This window comes from Chaetodon trifascialis, chromosome 21, assembly GCF_039877785.1.
Source record: "Chaetodon trifascialis isolate fChaTrf1 chromosome 21, fChaTrf1.hap1, whole genome shotgun sequence".
Lineage (NCBI taxonomy): Eukaryota > Metazoa > Chordata > Actinopteri > Chaetodontiformes > Chaetodontidae > Chaetodon > Chaetodon trifascialis.
Window position 1 is genome coordinate 14884730 of NC_092076.1, and position 14037 is coordinate 14898766.

General features: G+C 43.0%; 1 protein-coding gene across 1 annotated transcript; it reads left to right on the forward strand.

Annotated features, from left to right (window-relative positions):
- The first annotated feature begins 512 nt into the window (after positions 1 to 512).
- Positions 513 to 13714, forward strand: hs3st3l (heparan sulfate (glucosamine) 3-O-sulfotransferase 3-like). Its single transcript, XM_070991066.1, has 3 exons — positions 513 to 1381; positions 10970 to 11199; positions 12235 to 13714. Exons 1-3 carry the CDS (start codon positions 891 to 893, stop codon positions 12621 to 12623), a joined length of 1110 nt encoding a protein of 369 aa, XP_070847167.1. The 5' UTR covers positions 513 to 890; the 3' UTR covers positions 12624 to 13714.
- Positions 13715 to 14037: the final 323 nt, after the last annotated feature.

Consider the following 14037-nt stretch of genomic DNA (forward strand, 5'->3'; position numbering starts at 1 on the left):
CTGACCACTAAGCCAATTATGTGATAGGTCTTAGAGTGCAGAGTGTCAGCTGAGTGTGATAAACCCAGTTTCAGATGGCGCCAATGACCCACAGTAGTTTACTGATACATCCACTCCTGCTCAGAGTGTATCTGTGGGTACCTTAGTGTTTATATAACTATTCATCATAGAAGCAATTAGCTGGCACAAAGCTGCGGAAGACACAACACAATATGTGGCAGAATTTAAATCAAGCAATCATGTTAGATGAGAGTGATAATGGCACATATGAGGTATGGGACATGACTATCGTCTGCGCACTGGATTCATCCCATCCCAGGTTCCCCAATAAATAATACTGGAATGATGCGCGCCTCAGGGCATGACCCTGTGTGTGTGTGTGTGTGTGTGTGTGTGTGTGTGTGTGTGTGTGTATGTGTGTGTGTGTGTGTGTGTGTGTGTGAGAGAGAGAGAGAGAGAGAGAGAGAGAGAGAGAGAGAGAGAGAGAGAGAGAGAGAGAGAGATCTGGACGCGAATCCCCATGAGATGAGCCGTGGTGGAGAGATGCAGAGTAATCCCGTGGAGTGGGGAGAGAGGAAGATCTCCGCAGCAGCCCGGCTGCTATTAGAGCTTTATTCTCCCTACGTTGCCAGGGTGAGTGAGTAAGTTGGCGCACATTCTGGATATCACGCAAAAACTAGTTCCTCTGATTCACTAAAGCGGGCTGGTGGGCTGGTTGTGGAGGGGGGCTCAATGCGCTCCCGACGCGCAACATGAAGGGGGAGGAAAGCAGCGGAGCGCACTGAGAGACTCTCCAAGAGTTAGCGGTGTGTTTACGGCGTTTGAGTATGACGGGATGTGAGCTGAACTTATGGTAGAATGGCACCTTATCTCGCACGGATCTCTGAGGGATGGCAGCTTTTCACCACCACCACCATCATCATCATCACCACCACCATCCGAGCGCGGACCTGCGGCGACTCTTCCACCGGTTCACCATCGCGTCCTCTCTGAGCATCCTCTGCTTCTCCTTGGTCTATCTCCTCACCGGATGTTGCGAGTCAGAGCTGACAGAAAACTCTGAGATCAAGCCACCCACGCGCGAATTCCTCGCGTCAGGGTCGGGATGGCCGCACGAGAGAAACGGAACCAGCGTTATCAAAGAGGTCACCGCCTCGGCTGGCGAAGGCGCGTCCAGTGGTCATCCTGGGTTGGAGGCGAACAGCTCGGGGAAAGAATGGACAGCCACTCGGAGGCTACCCCAGGCTCTCATCATAGGGGTTAAAAAGGGAGGCACCAGGGCTCTGCTGGAGTTTCTGCGGCTCCACCCGGACATCCGCGCCCTGGGGTCAGAGCCGCACTTCTTCGACCGGCATTACGCACGGGGACTGGACTGGTACAGGTACGCACACATTACGCAGGGATTCTATCGCAGCCAAGGCAGTAAATCCACAACCAAATGTCCAAATTATGTTGTTTTTCATTTTCGCTTTTCTCTGTCTTATTCTGACACTACACTTCTAGAGATTTTCTCACTCCATTTGCAACTTTTTGCATAAAATGCTGCTCAATGCTTGACTAAAACACATAATGACAGACTCCCCTTGTCATTTAAATATTGGACTTTTTTATGCAAATCGGATGCTTTACATCAGTGCAGTCTAACTTGTATTGCCAAACAGGAGCCTGCAGCTTCCTCTGGAAGAAATGGATCTCTTTGTGTTGTTTGCATACCCAAACATATCCACAGCTATTCCGCAGAGGTTTAGGTGACAGTCAAAGAGACTTTGCCATCTGGCTATGCCAATCTGTGCATGTGTGCATGCGTGTGCCTGCAGTGCTTGCTGCGTGTGTGTGTGTGTGTGTGTGTGTGTGTGTGTGTGTGTGTGTGTTTGTGCATGTGTGTGTGTGTACAGTAGGGAGAGAGAGAGAGAGAGAGAGAGAGAGAGAGAGAGAGAGAGAGAGAGAGAGAGAGGCCTTGCAGGATGAGTTCTCACAGAGCAGCAGAGTAATCATCTCTGGAGCCTGAGCCAGATGTTACTGTTGTCATGTGGCTTTGTTCTCAGCCTGCAGTTCCATGAAAACTTGGAAATACTCAGCACACACACACACACACACACACACACACACACACACACACACACACACACACACACACACACACACACAGAAATGAAATTCAGGGGAACCAGATTCAAGTCACTCAAACAGCTTGAGGATAATTTGGGATGATAAAGGAAGGAAGAAAGGTTTTAACCAGACCCAGGATTTCAGGCTTCACTTTGCTTTTTCTAATTGCACATACTATAAACGCATGCACCTATAGACCTACAAACTGCTCCAAATATGGCAGATTAAAAATGCATCCAAATCTGGACTACGTGGCGTGCTGTTAACCAGATTACAGTATATTAATGGGGCTCAATAGTGCCATTGGCTCAGCTCTGGGAGCCTCTTTGGCATGTCAGCAACAATTTAACCTATGACGGAGATAAAGTGAAAGGATGAATTTTTGTTTTTAAGTTGATATGTCACAGACAGATGGAAAAACATGCTACTGTACATAGATGAGGGATTTTAACACAGCTAGGGAATTTGTGAAATCTGGAGGTACTGGAAAAGCCACTGTAGCCTTGCTGGTCTGCCAGCATGTCTCATGTGTGTGTGTACATGCGCGTGTGTGACACACCAGGTGATGTGAATGTGATACCAGATTGTCACGTCTTCCCCTCCGGCCAGATGGGGCTCGCTGCATGTCAAGCCACTTGACATCACTGTCAGCTCTGTCAATTGACCTCTGACTCCAGGTCACTTTATGCTGGGAGTTAATGATGTGTTCACACCACTTCATGACAAACAGCACACACCCAGAGTACACATCCTGACAAAGGAAATGCGTCTTTGTTTTGGTTGCTCAAAGAGAAAAATACAAGGAAGTTGCAAAATGACTTTAAAATTTAAAAGGTATATACTTCTTTATCAATTCACAACACATTTTCTTGTATGCAATTTAACTCTCACAGTTCAGTCAGAACTTACTGAACCACTTTATATAGAGATAAAATACCTAAAATGTTGATAAATCCCTCATTGCACAGGAAAACTACCGTTAAACACACCTACTGAATAAAAGGTCAACGCTGAAACAGACAAACGGACTCTTGATAAACTGCTAAAACCTACCAAAGCAAATGAGCTAGTCTGCTAGCATGTGTGCTGCTGACTGACCATTGCTTGCTGTTTGCTGATTGGATGGCCTATGTGCATGACTTCCACAGGGCTCGGCAGATATACTGCAAAATCTATAGTGAACTAGTAGCACAAGAATGGCAGAGAAAGTTTAGCCAAAATTTCCCAAATACTATCATGCTAGCTTGACATCCGTGCTGTTTCCTCTACCAAAAATTGTATTATTACATGCAATAGTTTTTTCTACACACAGCACTCATTTAACTATTATTCTACTTACATGTGTAACATTTAAGTTGCTGTTTTATATCCCCTTCGAGTATTTTCAGTTCCTACCTGCCATTGTTTTAAGAGGGGCAGTGATGAGTGTGACAGTTAACATGTGCAACACTGGAGTACCTAGAGAGAGTGAAGTTGGGTGTACACCATCTTACCATGTTGATGTTAGTTATATAAAATGAAAAGAAATTGTAGCTTCAGGGCTGGAGAACACTACAAACCAAGAAAACACCAAGAGAAAAAAACCAAGAGTTCCACTAGTGTTGAGTGGTGGCTTCTTCATTATCTGATATTCCTCCAGACAGACATTGGTAGAAATCACAGACCCACATTAAAGCATTTAGGGACGATTTTGTAATAAAGAAACTGAAAACTAACTTACGTTGATCCTTAACTGTTGTTTTAAATCTTATTAACTATAAGTTCTGTTTGCATGAATATTCATAAGGGGCATAATGTAATGTTTTTTGGGGAGGTTAGCTTTTTTTTATGTATTTCTCATTGTAACCTTTAAAGTAGAAATTATTTGGAATGATTCCCTTTGCATCGCAATGATAAAGCAATGTGCTGCTTTGTCAAAGTAAATATGTGACAGAATACAGAAAAAGTGTTTGATGGTAACTGAAAAGTCTTGCCATGGACCTCTATTAAGAAGTTCTATGTCACCACATTCCCAGATATCAGGTATTGGGATATTAGATTAACTTACTAAGTACACTATCAATATTATTGTTATGTTTGTTATTGTTATTAGTTCCAAAAACTATAAAGAATTAGATGCATGTTACTTTTCTGTGTAGGTGTTTTTTCTCTTAAGTCCTATCATGGACAATCAGAGAGGATCAGATATAATGCATCCTCCTCTGAATCACTCCTTGTCTCTCTTAGAGTAAAATAACATTTAGCTTTACCAGGGTAATTGAGATCAGAGCCCCTGACAAAGATCCACTAATGGTGTTTGGAGCGGAGATTGGATCTGGAACAACGCTGCGATGAGCTCTGAGATGGACTGGAAGCTTCCTCCTTACAGTGCTGTCTGAGATCGATAGCGCTATCTCCTGGCTCTGACCTTGGGTTGACTCCAGCATTAGAGCGGTTAGCGTTGGTCAGCTCGGCTTCTGTTACAATTAGGAGGAAGCTTTATCCTACATTGGCATAATCCCTCTGCATAGGCACACAGGGGTCATGTTACACACAGCCTTTTCAGTCTCTGTAGCTCTGGAGGAATCCATTAAAATTGCTCAGCTGGAAATTCACATCTCCCTCGTGATGGGCTCTTGCTGAAAGATGGCATGACAGGTGGACAGTGAAAAAAGGGGGGAGATAAAATAAGAGATAAGGCTCGGGTGAGCTGGAGGTTAAAGGGTGAAGTCAGTGTTACCGCAAGCTCACACATCTCCGTTGACCTTTGCTTCAACCCGGGGGACCGTCACCAGAGCTGTGTGTATGTATTTGTGTGGAAAGGCTGACTTCTTCTGGTTCTGTCATACTGTGGGGCCGGCTGTATTTTGTTCTTGAGGAAGATTTATCGATATATTATTGACTCTGATTTACCGGCACAGCTTTAACCTGATAGGTTGCATTGTCAGTGTTTGTTGCTCATTCTTATTTCCAAGAAGTTGTATTAAAAAAAAAAAGTCGATAGAGAAAACAAAAATGAAGAAGTCAACAGCTTTATTTGTGCTTTGTTGGTGTACAGTGATAAATTTTCTTTCAACAAATCCTCAACATCATCACCTGACAGCATATAATTGAATGAAATACATTTTAATAAAATTCCAAAAGCTAAGTGTAGAGGAGCTGCTAAACTCTAAACTCAACAGTATTGTCACCTTGGCTCTCACACAGTGGGTGTTCCACTAGCTAGTTAGCTGGACATGCTAATGTTTGCAGCTAGCTACATTAGTTACTTACACTTATGTTTTTATTTATTTATTTAATAAAAGCTTGAGAAATGATGCCAGCTGTCTAAAAATGTTCCTTGAGCAGGAGCTTCAGTTTGACTCTGTTTTATTGCAAAGCTTAGCATTAGCCAAGTGCTTGCCATTGACTAGGCTATTAACTATGGCTAGCATGAATAGCGTCTCTCAGATTTTCTCTTGTATTACACATTTTTATATGGCCCATCTCTTCTTTTATTTCTTTACCTGCATATGTTTAGATGTTTTGGGATGTTAACTAGGGCTGCACGGTGGCGCAGCAGGTAGTGCGTGTGCCTCACAGCAAGAAGGTTGCCGGTTCGATCCCCGGGTCAGGCGGGGCCTTCCTGTGTGAAGTTTGCATGTTCTTCTCTCCGGGTACTCTGGCTTCCTCCCACAGACCAAAAACATGCTCATTAGGTTAATTGATGACTCTAAATTGTCCGTGAGTGTGAGTGTTTGTTTGTCCTTGCATGTGGCCCTGCAATCAGCTGGTGACCGGTTCAGGGTGTACCCTGCCTCTTGCCTATTGTAGCTGGGATAGGCTCCAGCCCCCCGCAACCCCGAAAGGGATAGGCGGTATAGATAATGGATGGATGGGATGTTAACAAACTTTTTACTTTTTAAAGTAACTTTTTCAAAGGGATCAAAAATGTTTTAGATGTTCTTTCTCTGAGGCCTCTGCTTGCTTGAATCAATTTGGAGACACCATGCCTCTCAGGACATACGATCACAAGATGGGAGGGCCGAAATTACTCCGTCTTTTCAGAGTCAGCTGCTCTGATGGCACAGATTCATTTGCAATTCATATTGAACTCGTTAAGGGAGGCTTTTAAATTCATACCCATACATTGGTGGCTTTGTCCTGCCGTGACACAGCACATGGTGCTACTTGTGTTTTTTGTGTTTGTACAATGGAATATAATTGCCATGCAAATCAGAGAAGAATGGCTGCCAAAACATTTGATGTTCAGCACAATTCAGTGGGCGAGAATTAGCATCAAACACAGATAGGCAGATTTTCAGATGAATCCGATTTGTTGATCTGCAGGAGGGGAATCAAATGTTTTCATTTTTAGCCTTTTTTGGCATGTTTTTTGCACTGAGAAACATCATGTTGCATGTAAAGTAATTAAAGCTATAAGAACAGATTCAATTTTGGCTGAACTCTATAGGTTTTCTGTGGTGTGTGTGTGTGTGTGTGTGTGTGTGTGTGTGTGTGTGTGTGTGTGTGTGTGTGTGTGTGTGTGTGTATAACTGGGGTTCAGGTGTGGTCTGTCCTGTCTACGTACTGTATTGGAGGTGATCACCATAAGGCCCAGACGGGTGGGGCTATCTGGCCCTCATTAAGGCCCTCTCCTGGGGATTGGGAAGTGAAGGCGGGGGGTCTGGGGCCCCTCTATGATGGATGTGTCCTGGAAGTGGACAGGGCACAGCCACAATGGGCCGACCCCTTAATGGTCCTCCATACAGAGGAAATGGATGAGTGGCCCCCCAATAACACACTCATGCATTCATACAGACAAAAAAAAAAACACAGTCAAATCTCATATCTGGCTCATAAATAAGCAGTCAGGTGTGTATAATGAGCACAGTCAATACTCTGCTCTTTAACTGGTTATTGTTTCCTCCTTGGATGAAACATCAAAGATAAAGAGACCAGATTTTACATCTTTGATCGAGCACCCCCTCAAATCCCCCAATGCCTTGCTGAATATTTCCTGATGTATATGTGATGCATAGTGCAATTGCTTCACATTTGTTAACACACACACACACACACACACACACACACACACACACACACACACACACACACACACACACACACACACACACACACACACACACATGACACAGCATGCTACTTTGGGGCTCCAGAGGGTCCTGGCTCCCCCAGTCTCCACCTGCCACTCTTGGTCCCAGCTGAGGCCCAGTACTGCATTACCATTCGCAGCCCATCCCCTTACTTTTACACGAACGCCTTCCTGCCTCATACACCCCATCATACTGCACTCATCCCAGTACACACAAATCCCTACTGTCCCCAGTTGTACACCATCCACACCCGCCTACGCATAGTTACCCTAAGCCCCCATAGGATCAATAGCCAGTGGCCTTGGCTGGCCCAAGGTAATTCACCAGGGAGACTTCCTGAAATATTGGGAAATGGATGACAAAAGAGTGGTTCCTCAAAGGCAAACAGGGGCTTATTATAAGCTGCAGGATAATCCCTGTGTTCATCATACTGGATGTTTGATCTCACACTCAATAGTAAATGAGCAGTGTAAGGATGTTGGTAAAACAGGGGTTTTAAAATGCCAATTAATTGAGCCATCTTTTTTTTTGCTGGGATTTCCTCTGGAACACATGGTGTCACCAGCCGGTTCTATTCACCTGCCAGTGATGGGCTTGAATGCTTGGGAGTTTAACCCCCCCTCCTTTCTCCCCATTCCACTCCCCACTGTGCAAGCACCCAGGACAACCACTAGGAGTCAGTAATGCAGTAACGAGGTGAAGATGCCTCACTGGCTTCGCACCTGTGAACACGACTGATAAGTTATGCTGCTTGGAACCCGGAGTTACACTTTTTGTGACACATGAGAGTCTCAAAGTAGCAAAGATGGAAATAGCATGATGTTTGTTGTAACTTTGCCAAACATATTTGGGAGGCACCTGGGATGCATGATTGGATAAGAAATCAGATGACTCAGATTTGGAAAACTGGTTCATGTAACATCTCCCACCAGCAGTCAACACTGGATGATGATGTGTTCCCACCGATGACTATCATCTTTCCCTCATTTCAACCGAAACTGTTTCAGTTTCTTAAACTTGAATCTCACAATTTCTCACTATTTTCTCTAGATTCTTTGCTTTTGAGGATTGTTGCATTTCCTAATAAATGTCACATGCTATTTCTGCTAATATCATTCTCGAAATTTAAATGGCAAAATTTGTATTCTTTGGCTTTGCCCATTTAGATTTAACTCAATTGATGACATTGCATCTGACTCTGAGAAAGCATTGCATAACTAAAGCTTCAGTCTGCTTTCATGCAGGGATTACATGGCAACTGAAGTTACAGACATAACCCTGAGTTTTCAATGCCAAGAGCACCATAAGGGCATATTCAGTTATTAGCTATTTTGTCTGTCAATTAGTGTATCTGGGCAAATCATATAGCAGAGGCATATTTATAATAGATCTTTTCTTTTGATGCTGTTCTTACGGGCAGTAATTAGCTCTTTGTGCTTAGGTAATGGTATGGGGCTCTTGGCTCTAAGGCTATTCACAGACAGATTGCTAATGGAGGCACGTTTGTATGCACTCCCATCATTCCTTCATCAGTCACCCACCCCTTTCATTTAAAACACTCTAGCAAATGCTCAGGGACACACACACACACACACACACACACACACACACACACACACACGCACACAGTTGGGTGAGCACACACACAGGCTTTAAAGGGTCTGGTAAAAATCCACCACACCCACCTTTTATGTCTTCAGAGTTTGTGTGTATGAGCGTGTGTGTTAATGTGTCTTTTTATGTGTGTGTGTGTGTGTGTGTGTGTGTGTGTGTGTGTGTGTGTGTGTGTGTGTGTGAGGGATGGGTCCAGTGGGATGATCACAAATGCCTGACTAATGAGTGAATAATAAGTATATATTTGTGTTTTGCTTTGTGTATGTGTTTGTGTCTGTGTATGTGTGTGTGTGTGTGCCTTTGTACACTGGGCCTGCTGCATGTGTGTATGTGTGTGTCTGTAACAGACTGTGTTGCACCTCCTGTTCAGGGCATTGGAGTTAAAAGGGAGGTCCTCAGGCTAAGTGGTGGTAAGCACTATCCCACACCGATCAGATCAAATGAAATCACTGTGTGTGCGTGTGTGTTTGTGTGTGTGTGTGTGTGTATGTTTGTCAGATTCATAAAAATGGGGCCTGTTTCGGGGGGTGGATGTATTGACAGGAGGTCGTGTTGCAGGCACATCTGAAACCCGAGCTGATACCAGAGGACAGCCAGAGCATCCTGTCCTCACTGTATCAGCCATGTGTCCCCTCTGGTCTCTTTTTGTTTGTCCTTCTTTAATAACGTCTCATTTATGACTCCTTGGGAACATCTTTTATTGACTCTCTTGGGTTTGTGATACATCCCGAAAATAGGAGACTACATAAAAAAACAAGGTCACCTCAGTACTTACTTGTGAAGTGTCTCATTATGAGAGAGAGAGAGAAAATAAACTGGAAAAATAAAAGAAACAAATGTTACTCAAAACAGTTGCAACTGTGAAGAACTTAAAGCTGCATTAACAAATAATCTCATATTAACAATGGGTCAGCTGCCATTGTGCAATGTGAAGGGGATCACTTACAGTGATGGATACATAGAGAATTATGCATATATGTGAGTCAGAGGAGGTCTGCTGGATGTGTAAATTGACAGTTAGCTAGCGTTTACTGTAACTTTATTGTAATGTGATAATATGTAAATACCTTGTTCCATTGGTCCCAAGTGGCAAGAAAAACAAAACAAAACAAAAAGAAAAAGAACAACTGATGGAACTTTGTCTTTTATTATTATTATTATTATTATTATTATTATTATTGTCAACAAATGTCAACATCATGGTCGAACACCTCTGAAGGTTTCATTTTTAACCTGTGTATTTCAAAAAGCTTGTCAGTATATATATATATTTCTATATATTATTTGAAGGTTTGGAGATTAAAATCTGCCATTTATAAATCCATATCAGTTTAACGGACCAGTACCTTACTAAAAAAATGCATATTACATTGTACATCACAGTAACAATTTGCATCCATGCTGCCATGTTTTACAAAATTGAATGTATTTTTTTTAGCCATTTTAGACAACCATTAACTACCATTTGTACCCCTAAAGGCAATGTAATAGTTTCTATTACCAAACTTGCTTATTTTATGTAATCCACCTCAGTAAACATAGTTTGAATTATGTAGTTAAAGAGATAAACACACTGTTATGGGCCCTTAAGATCTGTTTAAATAATCTGAGATGCTGATTCAGAGCTGTGTATAACCATGCTGCTGAGGCTGTGTGTTTGGTCAGACAGTCAGGTGTGTGGCAGGTGTGTTGGCAGATGTCCTCGAGTCCCCAGCCGGTCCTGTGGACCCTCTGGAGTCATTTATCTCTAAATGAGTCCCATCTGCTGGGCTTCTGGTGTGGAAGTAGAGGTGAACAGAGCAGACACATTCAAGGAAAGCCCACTGTGTTTATGTCTCCTGCCTGTGTGTCTGGATCACTGAAGATCTACACGATGCATGCTCACTGCTCAGTCTGTAAGAGTATGATGTCTGTCAAAGTGACTAATGGGAGATTAAATGAGGTGTGTGTGTGTGTTTCTGATTGTTGAACACACACTACAAAGCCATCATAACCTCAGTTTCAGGCAAATATCTATATACATCCTTAACTTCTTGAACTATTAGAATATTTCCATGAAAACACATTTGAAACAGTAAGCAGCCTACAGTAACTGCAACCTGCATGCTGCAAATGCAATCTCACAAAAAAAAGTATTAAGTCTTAACAGCACATTTTTCCCGTACTTCCAGAAGTATGATGCCCAAAGCCCTGGACGGCCAGATCGTTATGGAGAAGACGCCTCGTTACTTTGTTACCGTGGAAACGCCAGCACGAGTCCATGCCATGTCGCAGGACGTGAAGCTGATTGTGGTCGTCCGTGACCCCGTAACCAGAGCCATATCTGACTACACACAGATCATCTCCAAGACCCCCGACATCCCTCCCTTTGAGAGCCTCGCCTTCAAGAACCGCAGCACAGGTACTGATGCTGCTGTTTGACTCCAAGATGGAGTGTTTTGAGTACATTCTCAGTATGACACCTGACACACACCACAAACATCGGACTCTTTTTCCACCTCGGTCTTTGATTTGTCTTTACTGTGCACAAGCAAGTAAAAACAAAAACAGAAAAAAGTCATCACACTCTCTCTCAAGGGCAGATATACAGGCAAGCAGCATGAGATGTGTGATCATCATTAGACAACAAGCTTCAGGTGCAGTGGATACAATAGAGATGTTCTTACACCACGGCCTTTATTTATTCAACTTAAATGAATTAAAAGTGCTCTAAATGGCCAACTCAGCTCATTGACTTCAATCTGCTTGTGTTAATATCTTTAGTACCAATTAAAAAAGAAAATGTAACTTGAAAAGAACAGTGATCTAATATAGTTTTCATGCATAAATATTTAAATAGGAAATGGGTTTGATATGGAAGCAAAAAGGAAGCCAAGCTGGAGCAGGAAAGAAATTCTGCTGCTCCTACATGAGGTACATCAGAGAAATCACTGGGAGAATTTAGTCCCACATTGACAGTTCAGACAATGAAGACGCATGGAAAGTGACTGCAGTGCCAGCTTTATTTGAGCTGTCTGAACCTCTGAAAAAGAAAATAAGAACGATACAGTATATCGAAAGCCTTTAGTATACTGAAGACACTGTCTGATTGGGCTGAGTTTGGATGCTGATTTGCCCCACTTCTGGCTGTAACACACAGCTCATGTAGGATATCTGACTTTAAAACCTGCCGTTCTCCTATTTGCCACAGTTTGTGTCAAAATTCTTCCTTCTTATAATTGCAGAACTTGCAGTTAATGTAGCTAATTTTGCATAATTCTAATCGTGTTAATTTGACTTTCTCAACTATCCAATCATATACAAGTACTTGCCCTGTGACCAGTAAGTAAAGGGAACACCTCAGAGGTAAAAGTTGGGATGAGATGATTTGAGACAATAGTGACAGTAGCAATGGTAGGTTTGAATAAGAGCCTTGGTATATCTGTCTTGTCTCCAGGTCAGATCGACTCTCTGTGGAGCCCGCTGTGGATTGGCCTGTATGCCCAGCACCTAGAGCGCTGGCTGACCTGGTTCCCCAGGACTCAGATCCATCTGGTCAGTGGCGAAAGGCTCATCTCCGACCCTGCCGGAGAGCTGGGCAAAGTCCAGGACTTTCTGGGTCTCCAGAGGATCGTCACAGACAAGCACTTCTACTTCAACAAAACGAAAGGCTTCCCCTGCCTAAAGAAGCCAGAGGGCAGCAGTAAACCTCACTGCCTGGGGAAGACAAAAGGGAGGACGCATGCCTCCATTGACCTGGAGGTGATGCAGAGACTGAGGGATTTCTACAAGCCACATAACCAGCGCTTCTATCAGATGGCGGGCCAGGACTTTGGATGGCAGTGACCCTTTGACTGTATGGAACCAGAGGCTTTTGTTAGCATTACAGTAGTTTGGGGAGAAGCCTGTGCAAATTTTTGCATCTTGACTGAAACAGATGCAAAGACTCAGAGTGCTAAAGATTCAGAGAACAGAGCCAATTCTCCACATCTGACCAGCAGGTGGACATGTCAGATACCCAGTGTCAATACATTTACCTCTATCAATCAATTGTCTTGTTCTAGAGTTTGAAGGACAGCAGCGTCATTTTATCTATCATAGATGTTCAGTCAAAAGGTGCTTTTGTGGTATTAACAAGGGTGTCTCCTTTCATGTTTGGTAGGCTACTTGTTCCTACCCCAGGTGGTAAAATACAGCATTTGTGTGCAAAGCTGGTCATGTGACTGTGGTTGCTATAGGTCGCAGCTGTAAAAAGTTGAATGGTGAAATACACAGTGTAGCTTTTCGTGTCTCTGGTCTGCAGTGTAACCCTGATGCTCTAGTTGGTAGGCTGTAGTGGCACAATGAACCAAGAACAGACACACTGTCACATTCCTGAATTTCCATAACTTTCTTTTTCTACCTGTTTGTTCTTCAGTCTCACTGGTTAAGAATTTAAGGGCAATCAATGCATATATATTGAGTATCGTCCTCCAAGCATTGTTCTCGAAAAAGGGGGGGATGAATCTTTTATGTGGTGAGCAGCAGCAGGGTGAGTGAGAGAATCTTTATATGAGCTCAGATTTGACTGAGTGGTTTTGTATTCCTGAATAATGAATGTGGATAAATGGATGTAGGGGAACTGGTGTGGATCACTTGCCTCTTTGCCTATTGGCGCATTTATGTGCTAGGCTTAGGTTAGAATCCAAATGCAGAACTACCCTACTGTACCTTCAGAGAAGTAAAGGGGCCACTGGAGGACAACCAAAACAAGACCAGGTCAAATCAATGAGAAAAGGTCGACCTATCAACGGTCATTTCTCTGAACGTGATGTATAAAGCTTTGAGGCTTTACTGTGTTACTGTGAGAAGGCCTGCTTACAGGGTTGTCTGTTTTCAGTTTGCATGTATTTGCACTAGTTTGAAAGCATAAAAAAATAAAACTATTTTTAAGCAAAGGATTTTTGTGCTGATCTTTCTCATATTTCTTGTTTTTCCTCATTGTTTGCCACAAAATGCTGTTTTTAAAAGGTCTCACTGAACCTTAATGAATCAGGTTTGGATTTATGTTGAACGTGAGTGCAGACAGCATTAGTGCAATTGCTTGGCAGATGTAAATCTGTTGACGTCAGAGATGTAGCCTACAAACTGCCTGCTTGATAAGATGCAAAAAATCTGGTGTTCCCTGTAATAATGTGAATCAAATTAGAGTAATGAGGAATTTTAATGAATTTATAATGTTGGTTTGTATGGGTAATTTGAATTTTAAAAGGGCTAAATT